Source organism: Psittacula echo, assembly GCF_963264785.1.
Source record: "Psittacula echo genome assembly, chromosome: 5".
In the NCBI taxonomy this organism is placed as follows: Eukaryota; Metazoa; Chordata; class Aves; order Psittaciformes; family Psittacidae; genus Psittacula; species Psittacula echo.
This window is the reverse complement of record NC_137739.1, coordinates 23,214,186-23,235,356: the sequence shown is the minus strand read 5'-3', so window position 1 is coordinate 23,235,356 and position 21,171 is coordinate 23,214,186. Positions and strand designations below refer to the sequence as shown.

Here is a 21,171-nt window from a genome sequence, read left to right as displayed (position 1 = left end):
TTAAAATCCCCCACGACGACCATGGCCTGTGACTGTGAGGCCGCTCTCAGCTGCCTGTAGAAGGCCTCGTCAACTTCCTCACCCTGATCTGATGGCCTGTAACAGACACCCACAACAGTATCACCCCTGCCAGCCTGCCCCTTAATTCTCACCCACAGACTCTCAACTCGCTCGTCCTCTGTCCCTGGACAGAACTCAGTACATTGCAGCTGCTCTCGCACATAAAGAGCAACCCCACCACCCCGCCTGGCTGGCCTGTCTTTCCTGAAAAGGACATAGCCCTCCATGAGTATATTCCAGTCATGCGAGCTGTCCCACCACGTCTCTGTAATTGCCACCAGATCATAATCTCCTGACTTAACACAGGTCTCCAACTCCTCCTGCTTATTTCCCATGCTGCGTGCATTGATGTACAGGCATTTCAAGGAGGGAGCTGAGCTCACCAATTTCACCCTAGGATTATAGGAGGCCTCCCAGTCTTCATCAATCCTAGAGTGCTGCCCCACTGGGGCAAGCCCAGTTACAACCCCATCCCCCTTCGAATCTAGTTTAAAGCTCTCCAAATGAGCCCTGCTAATTCATGCCCCAGCATCCTTTTGCCTCTGTGAGTTAAACCTTTCCCACGTGCCATCATCCGGACTGGAGCCTTATAAAACCAGCTGTTATCAAAGAACCCAAAGCCCTGCCTGAAGCACCAGTCTTGTAGCCAATTGTTTATGGACTGAATTTTCCCATTCCATCCCACATCATCACCGGAAGATGGAAGAACTGAGGAGAAGATCACTTGAGCCCCAGACTCTTTCACCATCCGCCCCAAGGCCCTGTAGTCTTTCTTCATCCCCCTCAGACTGCGGGAAGCAGCTTCCCCCCCACCTGTCTGGAAGACCAGCAGCGGGTAGTAGTCTGTCAGGTGCACCAGGCTGGGAAGCGCCCTGGTGATATCCCTGATCCGGGCTCCAGGCAGACTACACACTTCCCTATGATGAGGGTCAACTCTGCATATCGGGCCCTCTGTTCCTCTCAGAAGGGAATCGCCTACGACAATGACCTTTCTTTCTTTCTTACCAGAGGCAGTCTTGAGGTGCGAAGTCGACCGCTTTTTCCTATGTGACCTTGTAGGCCGGCCTTGCATCACATCCTCACTTACCTCTCCATCAAGATCCAGGGCCTCAAACCTATTACGGAGGGGCACCTGGGGAAGCAGGGCAGGAAGGGAGGAGGGTTGCCCACAGTTCCGAACTGGAACTTGCTTCCAGCCCTCATCGTCTTTTTGGTCCCTTACCTCTGCGCGACAGCTACAGGGCAGGGGCTGTCTCGGGCCACCCCCTCTGTCTGAGAGGACAGGGGGTCCATCCCCTTGTGGGGGGTATCTCCCTGGAACCGTTCCTGCTGGCACGGTAGGGAGTTACTCCACCAGTCGATCTCCCTTTCACACTCCCTGATGGTCCTCAGCGTCTCGACCTCCTCCTTAAGTTCTGCCACCAAGCTAAGCAGATCTTCTACCTGCTCACACCTCACACAGGTGGAATGCTGGCCTCCCTCCCTCGGCAGCAGCAGGCTCTGGCACTCCCTGCAGCCAGAGACCTGAACAGCCACGGTTTGGGGCAGGGTCTCTGTCTGAGTTGCTACAGTCTCCTTACTGCAGGCTCTCCTTCTGGAGGCGACCATATTGGTCAGCAGTCTGGGACACCAGCAACAGAGCCCACAACACGACCTGCTTGTTCCTCCCTGCGCCTGGTCACTGCCCTCCCAAAGGCTCTTTCAAGGCAAGGGGCAGGGGTGCGGTCGCCGTTACCGCGGGAACGCCCCCTGCCACGTCAGCCGCTCTCTCGCAAGGGCTGCTGGGGCTTCGGGGATCGGGAGATGTCGGGAATCGCGATGTCTCTGCGCTGTCCCCTCTGATTTTCCTAATCTCTGCTGAACCTCGTGGTCTCTGCAGCGTGCCGGCTCCGGCTCTAGCTGGGCTAGCTCTGATCAGCTGACTGACTGACTCCTACCTAAATTAAATATAAATGAAGACAACCATTTATACAGAGCATTTAACAGAGTTGAAGAGTGTGGTTAACTGTATCTCAATTAGATTTCAAAGAGCTTCAGCAACCTCTCTTTCTCTAGTGTTTCCCAGACAAAGTGGTTTATATGAGAAGCAAAACCACAGCTAGTGGCACCCATGTATCTTTAGATCAAGATGGCTGCTTCTTCCTATGTGGTGTAGGGATGAGAAAGAGTCCTTTTAAAGGCATGAAGATTTCAGAGACTGCTGCCTGGAAACATGAAGGACACTGTAAAGATAGTGTTAGCCAAGTGAAAATTATAAACTTTGCTTCTGTATTCCTGACTTAATATATCGTAGAACCTGAATGGTTTGGGTTGGAAGGGACCTTAAAGCTCATCCAGTTTCAACCCCCTGCAATGGGCAGGGACATCTTCCACTAAGCCAGATTGCTCCAAGCTCTATCCAACCTGTCCTTGAACACTGCCAGGGATGGGGCAGCCACAACCTGTGTCAGCAACTCACCACCCTCAATAGTGAAGAATTTCTTCCTAAAATTTGCTTTCAGTAGAAATGAAAATCAAGAGAGGAGAATTAATGAAAGTTATGCATGCACTCCAGAGGCAAGTTTTTCTTTGATGCAGTCCACTGTGTTCAGGAAAGGTGAGGTTGGCATCACATTCTCCACACTTCAGCCAAACCCCCTGCTGTCACAAGCACTGCTTTCTGAGGATGCTGTAGCTGAGGGCCTGCCCTGCTCCAAGACGAATGTGGCATTGCCTACGTGTCTCACAAATCTTTACCTAGCTGTAAGATACAGACTTGTTCCTGGGACAAAACTCACACATAAGCAAACTGTCACCATACAACTGAATCCGTGTGCATGTCAACCCAACACACTCCCTACCTGAGTAACAGGATTTTTCTTCTTCTGGGTACATTTTGCCTCATACTCAGGCCTCAGCTGGAGTTGTTGCTGTTCCTCTTCAAAATCAACCAAATCCCACTCGTATTTCAGTCTAGCTTGCCGTCTCTTCCAAAACTCCAAGAAAAGTGTAACTGCAGTTTGGAAATGTTAAAATACAGTCAAGGGAGAAGGGAACAAGTTCATGAACTAAGTTGCAAGTTACTTCTGCACAAGCTTCTATTCAGTGGTCTCACAATGCGACCCATCTATTTTTACTGACTACCTATTAAAGGTCACAGCTAAAACCATAATACGGATTAAATAATTCATTAGCTAATTGAATTCCAGAAGTGGATGACAAGAAAAATGGCAAGACAGGACACACGTACTTCCATTTTATGATGACCATATTCAATTACAGTTTAACTACATTACATATGCAAACAGCAACATGGAATTATCAAACGGATGTGATAATTCAACTAATTGCTTGTGCATAAGCCTGCAATCTAGGAATAACTATTACAAGTAAGCAGAATGTTTTCAAGTATCATGTTCAAAGATTTCTGTTGCTTTTTTCTTATTATTTGATATCATGGTCATTTTAAAGACTGTGAATGTCTGATGCTTTTCATATGCTCCAAGGGTGAGGCTGGCTTAAGAAATTTTTAAGACGCTAGAGGGAACTGATTTCATATACAAACAACTATAAAAGTTATAATACTGTATAACATTTTTAAAGCCTTCTATAAACTACTTCAAAATGTAAACCTCTTGTAATCTGATTGTTCTTATTTGACCTGGAGAGGTTTTATGGTTTACACAAACACAGCAAATCTTATCTTTTGCAGTTCTCAGCTCTTTCGCTGGTACTTTCTGGACTAATCCACATCACTTAAATGCTTGTGGTTAAAACCAAGTAAAGTTTAGTAGAGTAACCACCTAACAGCTTATTCTGTTGTTTGGTTTGTTATTTCTGGTCTGGGTTTTTTTGTGGTTTGTTTTTTGGGTTTTTGTTTGTTTGTTTTTGTTTTTTCTTGAGAATTCTCTACGCAAAATGTGGCTGGGTCCTTTGATAACAAATAAATAGGTTTGTTTTTTTTTTTCTATTGGCACATAGAGATCTTTGTGTTTTAATGAAGTATCTATATTCAAACTGAAGATAAAATTATATTTCATACAGACAGTATGAAATGGGAGACAAGGTATTTAAGGAAATAAGAAACATTAACTACACTATCCTGCATTTATAAACCTTCACAGAGGTTAAGAAAAGAACACAGATTCATAAACTAGTTTTGGTTGGAAAGGACCTTCAAAGGTCATGTCGTCCAACCCCCTTACAATGAGCAGGGACATCTTCAACTACATCAGGTTGCACAGAAAAATATCCAGCCTGGCCTTGAATTTAAGAAAATACCATCTTCAAATCTAAACAAGTTATCACTTGGTGTGAAACTGCCTATAGAGAGGCAGAAAATCCACCTATGTCTGCATCATCAAAACATACTGTAATGTATGAACTTAACTGGAGTAGAAGCCAGCTAATTCTCAGTGTAGGTGTGTTGCTAATGAAGTAGTAGTGCTGGACCACCATCCAGTGGAAGGACATAGAGCTGTCTACTCCATCACAGGGACACTTCTAACATGCAGGGTTGAGCTGAGGGGACACTTACAAGGACTGTATAGAGTTGGACCACTCTGTCCTAGGTTATGAAGGAAACAAACACAGGAGTATGGAATGCTTCTGATATCTGATAGGGTTCTGCTTGGGGGTTTTTAAGTCTAAATCCTATGTCACCTTAAATTATTTTTACTCTTATCACTTCTGCATCTGAAGCAGGATATTGAAGCTGTTATTCCCCTTCTTCCCACTTCCTGCACCCCTCAGCAGTTTGGCCAAGATCTCCTTATTGCTTGAAATAAAACTTATCAAATGTACTCACCCCATATGCCCATGAAAATGGCAAAAAACAGAGTGGCCACGTTGTCAAACAAATGGGAATACTGCAACAGAATACACAGGGACAGGTCAGGACTGAACCAGTTTTCAGTGTGAAGAAAAATGGCAAGTGACTGGAGAACCAGATACAGACCTCTGAGGACTCACAGGTGGTGTTCAGTCTCCAGTACTCACACTCACTGTCACAAAGAGGGCACATGATGATCTCTCCTCCAATTGCAGGGTCACAGATTTCTTTGCTGAGGAGAAAAACATTACACAGTATCTGTTTTGACAGCATTTGAAGAGCTGCTATAGGAAACTGATCTAAAAGTAAGTAACTTAAGAGCTTCCTTTGTTCAAAGTTCAGCATTTGCAGCTTCCCAGAGAAGAATGCCAGTCTTGTCACAAGTGTGGTTGATCAGAGCAGGCCAGAGCAGTGTAGCAGCTGCTACAAGGAGGAAAACTAGCAAAATTCACTTGGCATGAGCTTTCTGGTTCCATCAGCAATGGATCACATGTCTGAAAGGAGCCGTACTGCACACACACTGCTTGCAGGTAAGATACCAATCATGTAATTTCTCATCAGGTTAGCAATCCATTCAAAACACCTTTTCTATAAGCAGAGGTGTTAATTCAGCTTTGCTATCTACAATAACATTTGCTACTTCAACTTAACTACTCCAGTAGGCAAAGTTTCCAATCCCATGGTAGTCCTTCAGTATCCAGAGAAATCTGAACATGAATAGCAGTATTCCCAGAAGAATTCTTAACCTAGTTATAATGTAAGTCTGAAAATGCCATAATTCAATAGAATGGATGAGAATTTGAATATGCTACTCATCTTTTATGATTAGAACTCAAAAATTTCTTGACGCTTTCTTATAAAAAACAATAAGCAATAAAATGTCAACCTTCTTTTCCTCTCCCCACCCATCCACCCCTCAAATCCTTGAAAGCAATAAATCTCAGGACCTCGGAAGAAACAAATACAGTGCTTATTTAAATAAGCAGCAAACTCTGACTCCTGAGATACTGGATCCTTCGTTGAGGGGAGAACACTGCTGATCCGTCCTGTACTCATGCTTTTGGGAGTTTGTGCAAATGACGACCTACACAAGAAGGTCAACAGACTACTGTCCTGGGTTCAGCAGTAGCATTCATTTTTCTCCCTCTTAGTAGCTGGTGCAGTGCTGTGGTTTTGACTTTCAGCCTGGCAACAGTGCTGATAACACCGATGTTTTTAGTTGCTGCTCAGTAATGTTTACTCCGACCAAGGACTTTTTTTAGTCTCTTGCTCTGCCAGGGAGGAGGGGAAGCCGGGAGGAAGCAGAGACAGGACTAACCTGATCCAAACTAACCAAAGAGGTATTTCATACCACAGCACATCATGCCCACTATATAAACTGAGGGCAGTTACCCTGAAGGGTTAGATCACTGCTTGGTTGGGCTGGGTATTGATTGGTGGGTGGTGGGCGGTTGTATTCTCTTCCCTTGTTATTTCCCTTATCATTACTATTATTGGTGGTAGCAGCAGTGGTTTGTGTTATACCTTAGTTACTGGACTGTTCTTATCTCAACCCATGGGAGTTACATTCTGTTGATTCTCTTCCCCATCCCTCCAGGAGTTGGGGGGAGGAAGCGGGGGGAGTGAGCGAGCAGCCGCGTGGCTGACTGGGCTTAAAACATGACAACTACTCTGCAAGATAGATTAAAATAGAAAAGCTTAAGGCAGCAATAAACACTTGAAACAATTCTGAGAGATGTCAGTGCTACTTTTAGGACTTTACTGCAGGTACTCTGATATAAAAAAACTATAGCCAAATGGCAATAAAAATACTGCTTTTCACCTACAAGTGGAAATCTGAATCTTACTAAATAATAGCCACAAGTTCTGCTCTAGCTGTCCACCACCATTTCAGTCAATAAGAGAGCTGAAGAACAAACCTGTTTGCTCTGACAAGCTTTAAAATTACTGCCTGTTATTTTGCAAAAGCAACTCCTTCATACTGCTTTGCCCATCATTAGCCCAGGAGATTTTCAACACTACACTCACCTGCTCATATTTTCATCCATCGTAAACAAGCCATAAAGAAAACAGATCAAGCCAACAACTGCTGCAAGGAATAACATCTCTGTGTAAAATCCTAGCCAGGCAAAATAGATTCCAATCTTCTCACCGTAATACTTCCTGAATACAAAAAAACCCGCAATTAACAGGAATACAAAGCAAAGTTTAAAAATGCAATAGAGAAAACTGGCCAGAGTCAAAACGAAACACTTGGCAAAATTATCATTGAAAAGAAGAGTCAATGCTTTCATGCACACTGGAAAAAGAAGATTTGAAGCTAGCAGAAGTTATGCAAGCTGAATGAACAAAATACATGGCCTCTTTTTTTTTTTTTCCCCTTTCTCCTTCCCACAGGATAATGCAAATGAAGATTTTTTGATTTTCTAAGGAGTTATACCAATGAAAGTGAGCACAACAGCTTTGATCATGTGGTTAAAATGAATGAGTAATTCACAGAAATACAACTAGTTGTGTTATGAATGGGGCAACTGTAACCTGTTCATATGAGCTGGATCAAAGTGATCTTGGATTAGTTTCAATCTGGGTTTAGTGCTCAATTCAGAGTCAAGCTTCAGAAATTATTTTTTCAGTGCTTTTTCAAGTCTCTGTTAAAATTTCTAATCAATCCTTAAAAATTGTGGCAGATATAGATTATAAAATGCAAGGTATTCTACATATATCCAGTACCTAAAGGGGGCCTACAAGAAAGCTGGAGAGGGGCTTTTGACAAAGGCCTGTAGGGAAAGAACAAGGGGGAGTGGCTTTAACTTGACAGAGGGGAAATTGATATGAGATCTTGGGAAGTTCTTCTCCGTGAGGATGCTGAAGCGCAGGCATAGGTTGCCCAGAGAAGCTGTGGCATCCCTGGAAATGTTCAAGGCCAGGCTGGATGGGGCTTGGAGCAACCTGGTCTAGTGGAAGGTGTCCCTGCCTGTGGCAAGGGCTTGAAACTGGATGAGCTTTAAGGTCCCGTCCAACCCAAACCATATTAGGATTCTATGATATGTGCTCCTCTACACAGCTGAAGTACCTGCAATATACCTGACCCCAGGAGCACAGGCTAGATTCGAAGAGACTTCATCTGAGATAAAGCGTTTTTCCAGTCATTAGTAAAAACCTGTGTTGTGTCCTCCAAGGACCTAGTGCCCACTTAAGTATCCAATTCTTACTGGATCTTAAAAAGCAGTAAAGAGGTCTCAGCAGGATCCAGGTACAAACGAATGTATGTTCGTATTACAGTGAAAACCAAGTCAATATAATAAAACATGGGCAGTATTTTACCTGATGAGGTCCAAAGGCTGTTCTTTGTAGAACCGCAAGAAACGGGCCCACTCCATGTACAGTGTGTACCTCTCATTGTCACAGTTTGGATCATTTGCCTTTTTCCAGTACTGGCACTGCAAGCAAATCAAAAGTAAAGGCAAAATACCTCATTGACAGACTCAAAGACTACACTGAAAGAAACAAATGTTAATGATGATGCGGCCCTCTTAGAACTATGCACATTAAACTCATTTGAAATTCAAACTTAGCACTCTACTTCACTTGCAGTAGAATCATTTTTATATATGTTTTAAGATAATACATATTTACAAAGAACATCTATCAGTCTTAGTACATTTATTTGGAGAAGAAAAGGCTCTGGGGAGACCTTAGAGCAGCTTTTCAGTACCTTAAAGGGGGCCTACAAGAAATCTGGAGACGGACTTTTGACAAGGGCCTGTAGGGACAGGACAAGGAGGAATGGCTTTAAACTCACAGAGGGGAGATTGAGGTGAGATATTGAGAAGAAGTTCTTCCCTGTGAGGGTGCTGAGGTGCTGGCACAGGTTGCCCAGAGAAGCTGTGGCTGCCCCAGCCCTGGCAGCGTTCAAGGCCAGGTTGGACGGGGCTTGGAGCAACCTGCTCTAACGGAAGGTGTCCATGCCAGTGGCAGGGGATTGGAACTGGATGAGCTTTAAGGTCCCGTCCAACCCAAAGCATTTTATGGTGCTATGATCACATCAGCCTGGACTGTAACCACCTCATGTTACACTACACCAGTGTTGTCTTGGTACAACACACTCATTTGCACTGGTAGATTACTGCAATTAATCATTTCGTTTTTTACACTGGTGTAGCATGCACATATGTCGAAGTTCTAGCATCCCTAAAGTAGAAAATCATTGTTTCACTCAACTTGATTGAAAATAGTGCAAATTTACATCCTGTTCTCTGTACTTTAGTCTAAATGGCACATCCAAAAACATTTCACTGGGAGATGGAAACTAGGGGATAGAAATTAAAATGCTGTCTCCACCCACAGTATCATCAAGTCCTCCGTGCTGTAGCTCTAAGACAAGGACATGCAAACTGCAATTCTGACACTAACTGCAGTGGTGTTCATCACTATCATCCATCCATGTGTAAAATACTAAATGAGATGTGGAGCTTTATCAGTTTCCTAGAAATTAAATAGTGCAAAATAACCAGTTTCTGACAGCTCTTGCAATTCTATATTGTGCGATACAACTCTTCCTTCAGAAATATTTGGCTATGTCAAATACTTGATTTGTGATCTTGGTTTTCCCCTTTTTCTGCATGTCTCTAAATCACAAAGAGAAGCATGAAAACTGGTTTTTAAATAGAAATCAAGAAGTTTAAACACCCTAAAGTTCACATTTTAAAAATATTTTAAAAGTTAAATAGCTATCTAGTTGTCTTAAGGGATTTTTTCCGCATATGATTTCTTAGCATTGAAGGTTGGCTGTACTTGTAAAGAAGAGATTCTTGTACAACTGCTTTTTATAATCTGTGGCTTTAGGAGTGCAACAGTATAAAGTACTTCCCAGCCTAAACTATTCTTCTACAGTGTAGACTCTCATCAGCTAAACTTTCTGCCAGAAAACTTAAAATATTCCATCTATTCATCCATTTCTTTTCATATTCTAAGGGAGGAAGAAATATTTAAAAACATTTAAAAGCATAAATCCACATAAAGTATTTAAAAATATCTTGTGGCAGAATTCAGAGATATAAATAAGCAACTTAAGTTCCCTAAAACATTTTGACAAACCTGAACTAACTTAAAAACATGGAGAATTTAAGATTTAATCAACACAACATTTTGAAAGAAAAAAAAGGAATAGAAAAAACTCCTAACATAGAATACAGTAGCCCACCTTTGTCTTGATTTTTTCAAGGGATTTCAGGGCTAAATCCACATGTCCCTACAGCAAAACTAAACGCCAGCCTGCACTAGTGTGCAACTCCAGTGTGTGCTTGTATTTACAACAGATAGTCTCATTCCTTGTAGTAATTCTTCTAATGTACTATTTAATCATCTGTAGCATAGATGTAACAGGAATATAGTACAGAATAAGTGTCTCAAATTATATGACACATGAGTATATCCTGGAAACTCATCCATAGGAAGAAATATTGCAAGCACATGAAAGGCTAATAGTAGGGCTGGCAGATAGGACTTGTGTGTTATGAAACAGAATTAATTACTGGGACAAATGGAAGGTACATTTTCATTTTTGCTGGAAAAAGCAAATGTTACTGTAGGTGAAAGTAAAAACACTGGGAAATGCTCAAGGAAGCAGAAAGCTATAATACTTACATCATGAAGAGGATATGCAGCTGAGTAGGTGCCATTATTTAGTAGTCTCTTAATTCCAAATTTCTTCTTGCCTTCTTCTGTTCCATACGGGCAACGTGTAAGGATGTAATTCACCTGAGATTCAAACACAAGCATTTCAGACCTTTCCTGCTTTACGGCCATATAACAGAAACCTGTAATGGCTGTGCACTGTCTATAACTTGCACGAACAAGATACAAAGGCAAGAAGTGTTTCTTCAGAAGGCCCTACCCCATACAAGACTACTGAGGACACGCTTGCCATGCAGATATCTACAAGATCCATTCCAACAAATACTATTCCCAATTTCTAAGATGCACAGGCATCAAGGCTTCCTCATATTTATCCACAGATATCCAGTTTATATACTCCTTCCTCGGTTGCCCCATCGCTGGCAGTGTTCAAGGCCAGGTTGGACGAGGCTTGGAGCAATCTGGTCTAGCAGAAGGTGTCCCTGCCCACGGCAGGGGGTTGGAACTGGATGAGGTTTAAGGTCCCTTCCAACCCAAACCCATCTGGGATACTATGTATACTGCAACAGGACCATGTAAATCTAAATGTAAATAGAAATAAGCAAATCCCATACATACTATTCTGTTTCTCATGGATGGTGAAAAAAAAGTGTTCTCGTCGTTAATGAGGTACAGCTCCTGCTTATCCTTGCTGAATGGTGCTGTGAAATAATCCGGTTCAGGGTGCATCACCTTCTCAGGAAGCCTGAGTGGTGCAAGCATGCAGTCCAGAGGGTTCTCCACCATTGAGGGAATGTCATTTTCCTTGATGGGAACTTTGATGTTCAGCACTTCTGCATATGTGATCAGAACCTCCCAAGGGGCATGGATCTTCACAAAATAAATCTTGCCATCTTCAGATTCCTGCCCCAGGGAAGTTAAATCAGACATCTGACTAAACTGGGTTTATTGCAAGATTTAGGAGAACAGTTGTTACACAAAATTTATTGCCTTTTACACATTTTTGAGAGCTCTAAAAAAATGGGGGTGAGGAGGAAGTGGAAAATTGGGACTGTTTTGATAAATATTTAACTGAAAAGTTTATCTGAGTAATTATTTGTTCATAAAGATAATCTTTGCATTACTAAAAGCACACAAAGGCTTTTGAAACTACACTAATCTTGTACACTGAGGCCTGCAAACTCTGATCCCACTTGGAGTGCATTGGAAATGCAGAGACTTGGTGCGCAGGGCATCCCATGCATCCAGCAGTGAGAGAGGTCCTCTCTCCTGAAGGGGCAGTTGCCATACACTGGAGCAGAGCACACAAAACCATTTGCCAGAGCTAAGATCTATTACAGCCTCATACTATGATAAGGAAGAATTTTACCACAGGCCTCACCCAACAGTGTATTATTAGTACTGTTGTGTGCACAGGAGAAAATGGCAATCAGAAGGTATTCTGCAATGTTGCTCAATGAATCCCAATCTACAGATGTTGGAGTCCGATCTTCATCAAGAGATATTTGCACCACTCGGTCAGGCAGGCTAAAAGGTGTGCTGCTTGATGTCAGCATCCTGGGTTCTCCAGTTATTAAACAAACTAGTAACGCTAATAGAACGCCCTCAAGTTGTTACACAGGGGTCTTTTCTCATAATTATAACATCCAGTGGGCACACAGTAATTCCTTCTCTGACTTCCAAACACGTTGTTAGGTGGGATTAAATCTAGCTGTGAGCACACTTCCTATTTACATACGGTTAAATGAAGTCACAGCTAGTTTGGAACTGCTTTCTTTTTGTTATGAAACCAAAAGCCATCACTTCCTCATGAATTGTTATGAACAGTTCAAATAAACACATGAAGTTTTTTCACCTAAATTCAACTGAAATCCATTAGAATACTTTCCAGTAAGTAACAAGTAAAGGGCCAACAAGAAATCTGGAGGAGGGTTTTGACAAGGGCCTGTAGGGACAGAACAAAGGGAATGGCTTTAACCTGACAGAGGGGAGACTGAGATGAGATCTTAGGCAGACGTTCTTCCCTGTGAGGGTGCTGAGGTGCTGGCACAGGTTGCCCAGAGAAGCTGTGGCTGCCCCAGCCCTGGCAGTGTTCAAGGCCAGGTTGGACGGGGCTTGGAGCAACCTGGTCTAGTGGAAGGTGTCCCTGCCTGTGGCAGGGGGTTGGAACTGGATGAGCTTTAAGGTCCCTTCCAACCCAAACCAGTCTGGGATTCTATGATATTTGGATGCAAATATAGGCAGCATTAGCATTAAGGATTCTTGAACATTTTTCTCAACGAAGGAAAGTGGTTTATGTTCATTACAAATTTGCAGGTCTATTTCTTTGGTCCTAATTTCACATCTCCATGCATGCACTTTTTTTTTTTTTCCTTACTTTCTTGTCTTCTGTTTCTAATTCCAGACCAGCCTTTTGCAGATTGCTCTCAAATTCTTTTCTTCTTTCCTGAAGAGAAATAAACACACTTTATTAAATGAAGTTAGCAACTAACTGATCACTTACTGGTAACCCCACCAAGTTTCACTCCTAACTGACAATCCCTTAATGCTATGTGACCTTTGTAAAGGAAAGCAAACCAACAGACAAAACCCATCTGATACACACATGGCCACTTCCAAGCCAAGGCCAGACTAGTGATTACACCATATCAGGAATTGCATTGACTAGTAACAGAAACCAGTTTGTTAGGAATAGGCTCATAAACTCTGCAATCTTATTAACCAGAGAAGTAAATGAAGTCATGGTCTTGAGCATTTCTAACTCTTTGGGAGGGTGGTGAGTGTTGTGTTATTGCTCAAATTTAGCTCTACTTCTAAGAGAATGTTAAAACTAGATGAAAAGAAAAACTCTAGAAGCACATGGAAGGCTGATCCTTTACAGGGCCATCTATTTACCAGTTTAATAACCAATCATGCCTGATACAGATGTTCAGATACTGATTACAGACAATTCAGAGTGCTCCAAAAACAACGTAACTGCAGAACTAGATAAGACTAACAAAGAATCACGTGTAAGCTTACGTATGCTTAGCTTGCATAAAGGCATCATGGAGTTCAGGGAGAGATAAATAAACCTGCCCATGGCAGAGCACGATAGCTGTGGGATCTCTGCCAGTTTGAGACTCTTCTTGAACTCTGCATATTGGCCAGTAATTCCAAACTGGTGTTTTTACCTAAGAACATTTGCTTCTCCCCCCTCCCTATAGAAATGTTGCTCCTCTTGGGAGACTGAATTAATTTCCTTTTAATTCTATAAAATTTGATGAAGAGCTGCCAGAATAACGACAAGTTGTGCTAAATATTGAGCCCCAGCCCCTCTAGAATGCACTAGCTAACTCCCAATTTATTTCTAGCTAAAACTTGCAATGCTGTGTGATGTTTTCTTCATTGAAAGGTCTTAAATGACATTTTTCAAACACACTTCAAAAACCATAAACTACCATGCATTTCAGCCAATTTGCTGTGTGTCTGTGAGGAGCAAGCTGCCCTATTTGCATTACAGTTTGCATGAACTACTCAGATAAATTAATACAGACTGAAGAACAGCTTTAAGGGACCTCAAATCTAACTTAAGGTGCATTGACGTGTTTTCCTGTGTTAGTGGCCTCGCATTTTTACCTGTCATATGTAATTTTGGCAAATATTATTAGATATTAAACACTGGCCTAGATAAACTTGCAAATATAATACCTGATTCTAGCACATGCTGGGAGCAAATGCAATTCCATTCACTATTTTTTAATTAATATATCCCCAAAAGCCTGCCTGCACCTATGTATAACCACACCAGAGAATGCTTTGCTGACATGCTGATCTAATAGAGAACAATATAGCCAAAATTATGTGATTTATGATTCCATTTGAAAGGGAATATACAAGGACTGACATTCAAGCCTGGTACCCAAAGCTCTGTGCTATTCTGGATTACATTTTCTCCAACCAAAGCATGCTGTCTTGCCTTCTTTCCATAGCAAATACTGGAGGAGAGCCAAGAGAGCCACCTCAGGGGGTTCTCTGCCCCTGGAGACCCTAGCCAGCTCCTCCTTCAGCTCTGCAGCTGAACCACAGATAGAGCCCAAGAGCCAGGCCCCATCTTACCTTTCCCTATTAGACACTTAGTGTGATAAATCACAGCTTTCTTAACATAAATGATGCTCTTTTACCACCTTGCTCTCTCACAATAAGCCACCTTCTCTGAAACCCCTGCAAATGTACTGGTCTTTCCAGTGCCATCCAGAACCATCCAGTTCTTTCCAGAACCATCTTTAAAAGGAAATCAATCTACTGCAAAAAAACCCTGATGCTCCCCTTTTTCCTGCCAAATAATTTATTTCTTCATATCACCATCAGATGCTTAAAATGTCTCTAAATTGGAGAGACATCAATTTGATGGGTGGACCACTCTGTGGATACAGAACTGGCTGGATGGCCGCACGCAAAGAGTTGCGGTCAACGGCTCAATGTCCAGCTGGAGACCAGTAGGTCAGGAATCAGTGTTGGGACCGGTCTTGTTCAACATCTTTGTTGGTGACATGGACAGTGGGATTGAGGGTGCCCTCAGCAAGTTTGCCGATGACACCAAGCTGTGTGGTTCGGTTGACAAGCTGGAGGGAAGGGATGCCATCCAGAGGGACCTCAACACACTTGTGAGGTGAGCTGATGCCAACCCGATAAAGTTTAACCATGCCAAGTGCAAGGTCCTACACCTGGGTCGGAGCAATCCCAGGCACAGCTACAGGTTGGGCAGAGAAGAGATTCAGAGCAGCCCTGAGGAGAAGGACTTGGGGGTGTTGGTCAATGAGAAAATGAACATGAGCCAGCTTCAGTGTGCGCTCACAGCCCAGAAAGCCAACGGTATCCTGGGCTGCATCAAGAGGAGCGTGACCAGCAGGTCGAAGGAGGTGATCCTGCCTCTCTACTCTGCTCTCGTGAGACCTCACTTGGAGTATTGTGTGCAGTTCTGGTGTCCTCAACATAAAAAGGACATGGAACTGTTGGAACAAGTCCAGAGGAGGGCCACAAGGATGATCAGGGGACTGGAGCACCTCCCGTATGAAGAGAGGCTGAGAAAGTTGGGGCTGTTCAGCCTGGAGAAGAGAAGGCTGCGTGGAGACCTCATAGCAGCCTTCCAGTTTCTGAAGGGGGCCTATAAGGATGCTGGGGAGGGACTCTTCATGAGGGACTGTAGTGACAGGACAAGGGGTAACGGGTTAAAGCTTAAACAGGGGAAGTTTAGATTGGCTATAAGGGAGAAGTTCATTACTGTAAGGGTGGTGAGGCACTGGAATGGGTTGCCCAGAGAAGTTGTGAATGCTCCATCCCTGGCGGTGTTCAAGTCCAGGTTGGACAGAGTCTTGGGTGACATGGTTTAGTGTGAGGTGTCCCTGCCTATGGCAGGGGGGTTAGAACTAGATGATCTTAAGGTCCTTCCCAACCCTAACTATTCTATGATTCTAAAGTGGACAAAATGTCCACTTGGACCTGTGCTGTTTTAATATGCATGTATAAGAATTTTAAGCTTACTGTCCCAAACCCAAAAAGCCGGACCTGGTGCATCTGTTTGTGACACCACTATAGACACCACTGTGCAGTCACAGAGGAAACAGGGAAACAATGTAAGTAAATCACATTATTAGCCCAGTAACAGTGGGCTAATAACTCACACCTTGTTTAAGTACATTTCTTAAACCTTTCCAAAGCATCTGTAAAAAACTGAAACCACATCTCCTGAGACTTCCGTGACCTATACCAAAGAGAGGCTGGTAGATCATTCACCTCTCCCAACACCAGTGTGGATATCTCACGTACTCATACTGAGTAACTTTACCATCTCATGCATGCTTTGTTGTAATAAGCCATCCTGATAAGATTAAGAAAGCCAGATCCAAAGTCCAGCAACACTCTCATGCCTCATGCAGATGCAACTCTGCATGATTAGGTGCCTAAGGAAGACAGACAACTGTTACAAACCTGCTCCTTGATAACAATGCTGTTACTGCTAGTAATAACAACCAATAAACAGAAGAATAAAATAATTTTAAATATTATGACATACTATTCCTTAATCAAAGTCCTTTTCCACCCTAGGCAGGGAGCACCAAGCTTACAAAAGTGTCAGGATGCTGGGGCTGATTCTAACTGCAGTCACATGTAGGATAGTGGGAAACAAACACAGCTTTCAGGAACAGTTCCAGGCTGCTGTAAAGTGCACGAGAACTCTGTCCCTGGCTGTGCCCTGAGAAAACCCAATCCACTTCACAAGACTAGCACAGAGGGGCTCAGGTTTAGCTCAGGCTGCCCACCAGCCACCAGGCAAGAATATTTTTAGAGAGATGGAGTCTATTAGGAAAATCCCCTTGTCTCATGGCTTGTGGGGGTGCTCTGCATGCCCTCTAAAGCTTGGGAGATGCCAAACATGATCATTAAAGCAGCACAGAGAGGTACCTGCTTTGGACCAAGCCCAGTTTTCAGCTGCTCCTGCAGACCTGGGGACACAGCCTTTTTACTGTCCCTGGCTCCCTAAATTTGGGCTATCTGGTGGCTGTAAGAAAGTAGAAGTTTCTGCCTAAGGTGATGACAAGTGGGAGAAGACTAGATAAAATGTCTTTCTGTATCTCCAAGCCCCATTGGGATAAGGGGACCTCGCTTTCAGTTAACATAAGAACAAGTCACTTTGCACAGATTTCCCAGAGTCCTAATCAGAGAATCATAGAATATTCTCAAACTCCCTGACATGGATAGAAACAGCTTCCACCTAATGCTATGGATTTTCTTGTGAAGAAATACACTTATGGACAAAAAAGATCATGTCCTGGTAATACACAAACAATTTGTTAGATATTTTTTAAAGCTGTATTTATTTTTCCATCATATGTGGGTAAAATATTCCCACTTATCTGCTGGAGGCTCTGAGGAAAAATATCAAGTATTGTCTCACAACAATGTTATCCTAATTTTTTCTTACAGAGACGCTGTGGTTAGGATTTAGTCATGTAGCTTACAGAAGGCAGGCTCAAAAAAGTTTAAGCTGGAAAGTTTCTGGGGAATATCAATTAAGTTAACGCATCTGTTATGCATGAAGCTAAGGGAGAAGATGAACATGCTGTCTCTTACATCTCCATCAGGGCTATATTGAAACACAAAGAACTTATTCATCTTTTCCTTAGAAAGGCAAAATAAAGCTGTTTCCTTGAGACAAGGAAACAAAACCCCTTGTCACAAATGTTCATAGAAAGAGAGATAACATTTCTATTCTTAGCTGTTCCATTTTGCTGTATCATTGTACTACAGTAAAAGAAGCCACATTCTTCCCTGCAATGACTGTGCAATAGCAAGTACAGTATTGTCAGACAAATTCCAAAGGCTGCAGAGCATTAATATTTAAATTATATTCCCACAAACACAACGGCACAGTACTCTCATGCTAAGAAATCTGAACTAAGTTATGGGCATATTCATTGTGCAAAGGTCTATGCTGGACAGAAATACGAATTTCATTTTCTTAGCAGATTCCCCAGGAACTGTGTAAAAAGTGGTGCGCTGTAACACTGCCATCTTCACGGCTGTTGGTTCTGTGACCACAGAGCTAGCCTACAGGGCCACACACCAAACACCTTCTTTCCATGGGGCCACAAACTCTTCAGTGAGTAACAGACATACAGAACTAAATCTTGCAACACTTGTTGCGGACGTTCTAGCCTTTTACAAGACAGATATTTCTTCTTACCTAAGTCCATTTTTACCTCAAGAAGGAACTCCAATATTGGCTACTAACTCTTGGGTTCTTTCTTGTGTGAATCCTCCAGTCAATAATGACACCCATTTACATGGCCTCTGGTCTGGCAAAAATTTCTGCTACCACCTAATGACCCTTAAAGCAATGACAGGAAATTGCTGCACACAATACAAACACGTGACTAGACTTAGCATCTGGCTCTTTTTCCTTCCCACTTAAAACATTACCTAAATAGTCTCCATTTCTCCCCTCCTGCTATTTGAGTATGACTAATGGAAAAGTTTATTTTAAGAGTTGCCTTCACATATTTTGTATGGATATCTTTCTTCTCTCTACACTTGAGTCATCTCATCCCCCTTCTTTTTTAAATGCATTTTGCTTTATGGGTTCAAAAACAATTTAGCTAGGATTACACCTGAACAGAGTCAGTGTGTGTTTGGAAAAATATGTCTTTATATAAACCTACTGTGCCACACCTAGAATGTTCTCCCTGTTATCCCAGACAAGTCCCCTGCACATTGATAGCTGAGCAAAACTGTAGGATGCTTAAACTGGGAAAATCACCACAGAGGATGACAGACTGTTGTTTTTTTAAGGTAAAAAAGGTAAGATGCAGGGGTGTTCTACACTGGATCACTGGCTGCCCCACCCCTGGCAGTGTTCAAAGCCAGGCTGGACACAGGGGCTTGGAGCGACCTGGTCTAGTGGAAGGTGTCCCTGCCCATGGCAGGAGGTTGGAACTGGATGAGCTTTAAGGTCCCTTCCAACCCAAACTATTCTGGGATTCTATGATTCTATGATATTTGGATGCAAATATAGACAGCATCAGTCCTTAATGAAAGCAGTATTTCCTTCATAAAGGAATGAAAGCAATAAGCAGCCTTATCTCACATTTTTTGTTCAAAGGAAATGATAGATTTTTTTATTATGAAACATTTTACTTTGACAAGATATAGATAAGAAATATTCCTTACTTCACAGACCTGCAGTTTTGATCATGATTTTGTCATATGCCTTGGTATTAATAGTTATATTCAGATATCTTTATCTTTCAGAATAATAAGATTACATGAGACTTAAGGGGGTTTTTGTCCTGCCCTCCCCCCATTTTATTTTTTTTTATGATAAAACTTTAGAGAAATCTCTTGGAGAGACCAGTTTGTAAATGTAAGCTTTTCCTGACTGCATCAAAAAAGTACTGGATGTTTTAAATAGCCTGAATTTACATGTTAGTCAAGTTAGATCTCAAAAGTTGGCACAAACAAGGAACAAATCTATGTCATTTACTGAGTCTGCTGGACCTACTGGGTCTTGCTGAAAAGCCCAGGGATAATCACTAACTGGCATGTTAGAGAAAGCTTGTACTTCGCACTCTGTCACACAGGAGGTCTCTTATCAAAGCCACTTTATAGACTCCTCTAGACAAATGAATACACATATATAGAGAGCAAGTCAAAGACAGAAAAGCTCCAAGATGAGGCGCTGTGTTTTATTCAGAATATATATTAAAAAATAAAATAAATCTTAAAAGGAAAACTGCTTTAATTCTTGGATCTAGGAATCTATTTCTGCTCTAACTGAAGTCAAAAGATGGGTGGAAAAAAGTTATTGTTGAATCTCATTTGGACAATGCTTTGCTTATTTAGAAGAAACCAGGTTTAACAGCGTCCAAGGTATTTCACCAAAGCCACAGCTAACTCTTAAGACTGTTAAATGGAGAAAGCAAAATAGTTCGTGTTACTTTGCACTGATTGTATAATATACTGCCCAGCCTAATAATGGAGAGTGATCAGTTCCGTAAACAAAGCCCCAGAAACGGAATAAAATTGGGTCCTGACACACAACAGTAAATTACACAGGAATTTCAGTACGTGAAATGGCTTTTAACACAGCTATAAAATGTTTAGCTAAATCCTATTCCAGCTCAGTGTAGTCACTTGAAAGGCTTAGCCATTGATGTTCAGGTTATAATAGATAAGAATTAAAAGGACGTCAAAAAAAGATACTTACCAACTTTTTTTCCCATTCCTTATTAAGATCATCCACATAGGAAAGAACAAAATCAATTCTCCTGACACCATCCCTGAAGAAAATAGAATCTTTGCTTTGATGTCTTTTATCAATCTGTAGAAGATACAGGCATCTGATTACAAAAAACAAGCATTGCTGTTGTCCTAAAATATAACGGAAGACAAAGGAATTTCCCCAAATAGCCTTAATTCTTCAGTTCCTTCACAGCTGAAGATACACACTCGGGAAAGTTTTAACAAGGGCTTATCCAGTTGCATTTATTTCACCACTGACTGCTTATATTCACAAACACTACATGTAAGTTACTAGTATGTGAAGAATGAACATATGTTAGTGTAGCAATACTTGTGAACATTTATTTTCTTTCCATAAATGATCAAGACAGGTGTTATTTTACAGCATGATTGTTTTTTCCTGCAGTTAGTCAGAACACCACTTTATACAAAAGCCAGTTAAGGCAGAGTTTACCAACTCAAAGCAGGTAGCAAAAAGTCAATTCCATGCATGTTCTCCCACATCACGAGACCCACCAAATCAACCACCATAGAGAAATATGTCCCAGCAATGACCACATATGAAAACAGCACACAAAATACAGGGGTAATGTTTCAAAGCTGAGTGTTTACTTTACTGGGGAAAAAAAATTAACCTAATAAAAGCTGTCAATGTCACAGCGCATTTAGTATTTTAATTGATCTATTAAAGAGCATGTTTTCATTTATCAGCATGCCAGAATGTCATAATAACATTCATCTCTTTCACCGATTAGGCTACAGCAATTAATGTTAAGCTAGTAAAAGACAAGTATCTCTCTCCTAGGGAAGTTAACATAATATTAGCTAGTATTATTTATTATCAGATCAGTATTCAGCTCTACCAAATTGTTTACAAGACTAAA

The 21,171-nt window shown here is 42.0% G+C and overlaps 1 protein-coding gene across 5 annotated transcripts in view; it reads right to left on the bottom strand.

The window, feature by feature from the left end:
* Positions 1–21,171, bottom strand: part of ANO5 (anoctamin 5) — a 70,557-nt gene that overhangs the window by 20,445 nt on the left and 28,941 nt on the right. For 2 of the 5 annotated variants that reach the window (XM_080618938.1, XM_080618940.1), the window contains 9 exons: positions 20,253–20,366; positions 12,885–12,953; positions 11,126–11,410; positions 10,517–10,630; positions 8,195–8,310; positions 6,899–7,033; positions 4,997–5,102; positions 4,847–4,907; positions 2,901–3,052 (listed from right to left, as the gene is read on the bottom strand). In XM_080618938.1, coding sequence (XP_080475064.1) covers positions 2,901–3,052; positions 4,847–4,907; positions 4,997–5,102; positions 6,899–7,033; positions 8,195–8,310; positions 10,517–10,630; positions 11,126–11,410; positions 12,885–12,953; positions 20,253–20,366 — 1,152 coding nt within the window. The remainder of the gene's footprint in view (positions 1–2,900; positions 3,053–4,846; positions 4,908–4,996; positions 5,103–6,898; positions 7,034–8,194; positions 8,311–10,516; positions 10,631–11,125; positions 11,411–12,884; positions 12,954–20,252; positions 20,367–21,171) is intronic. The other 3 variants (XM_080618941.1, XM_080618942.1, XM_080618939.1) reach the window with 2 other exon arrangements.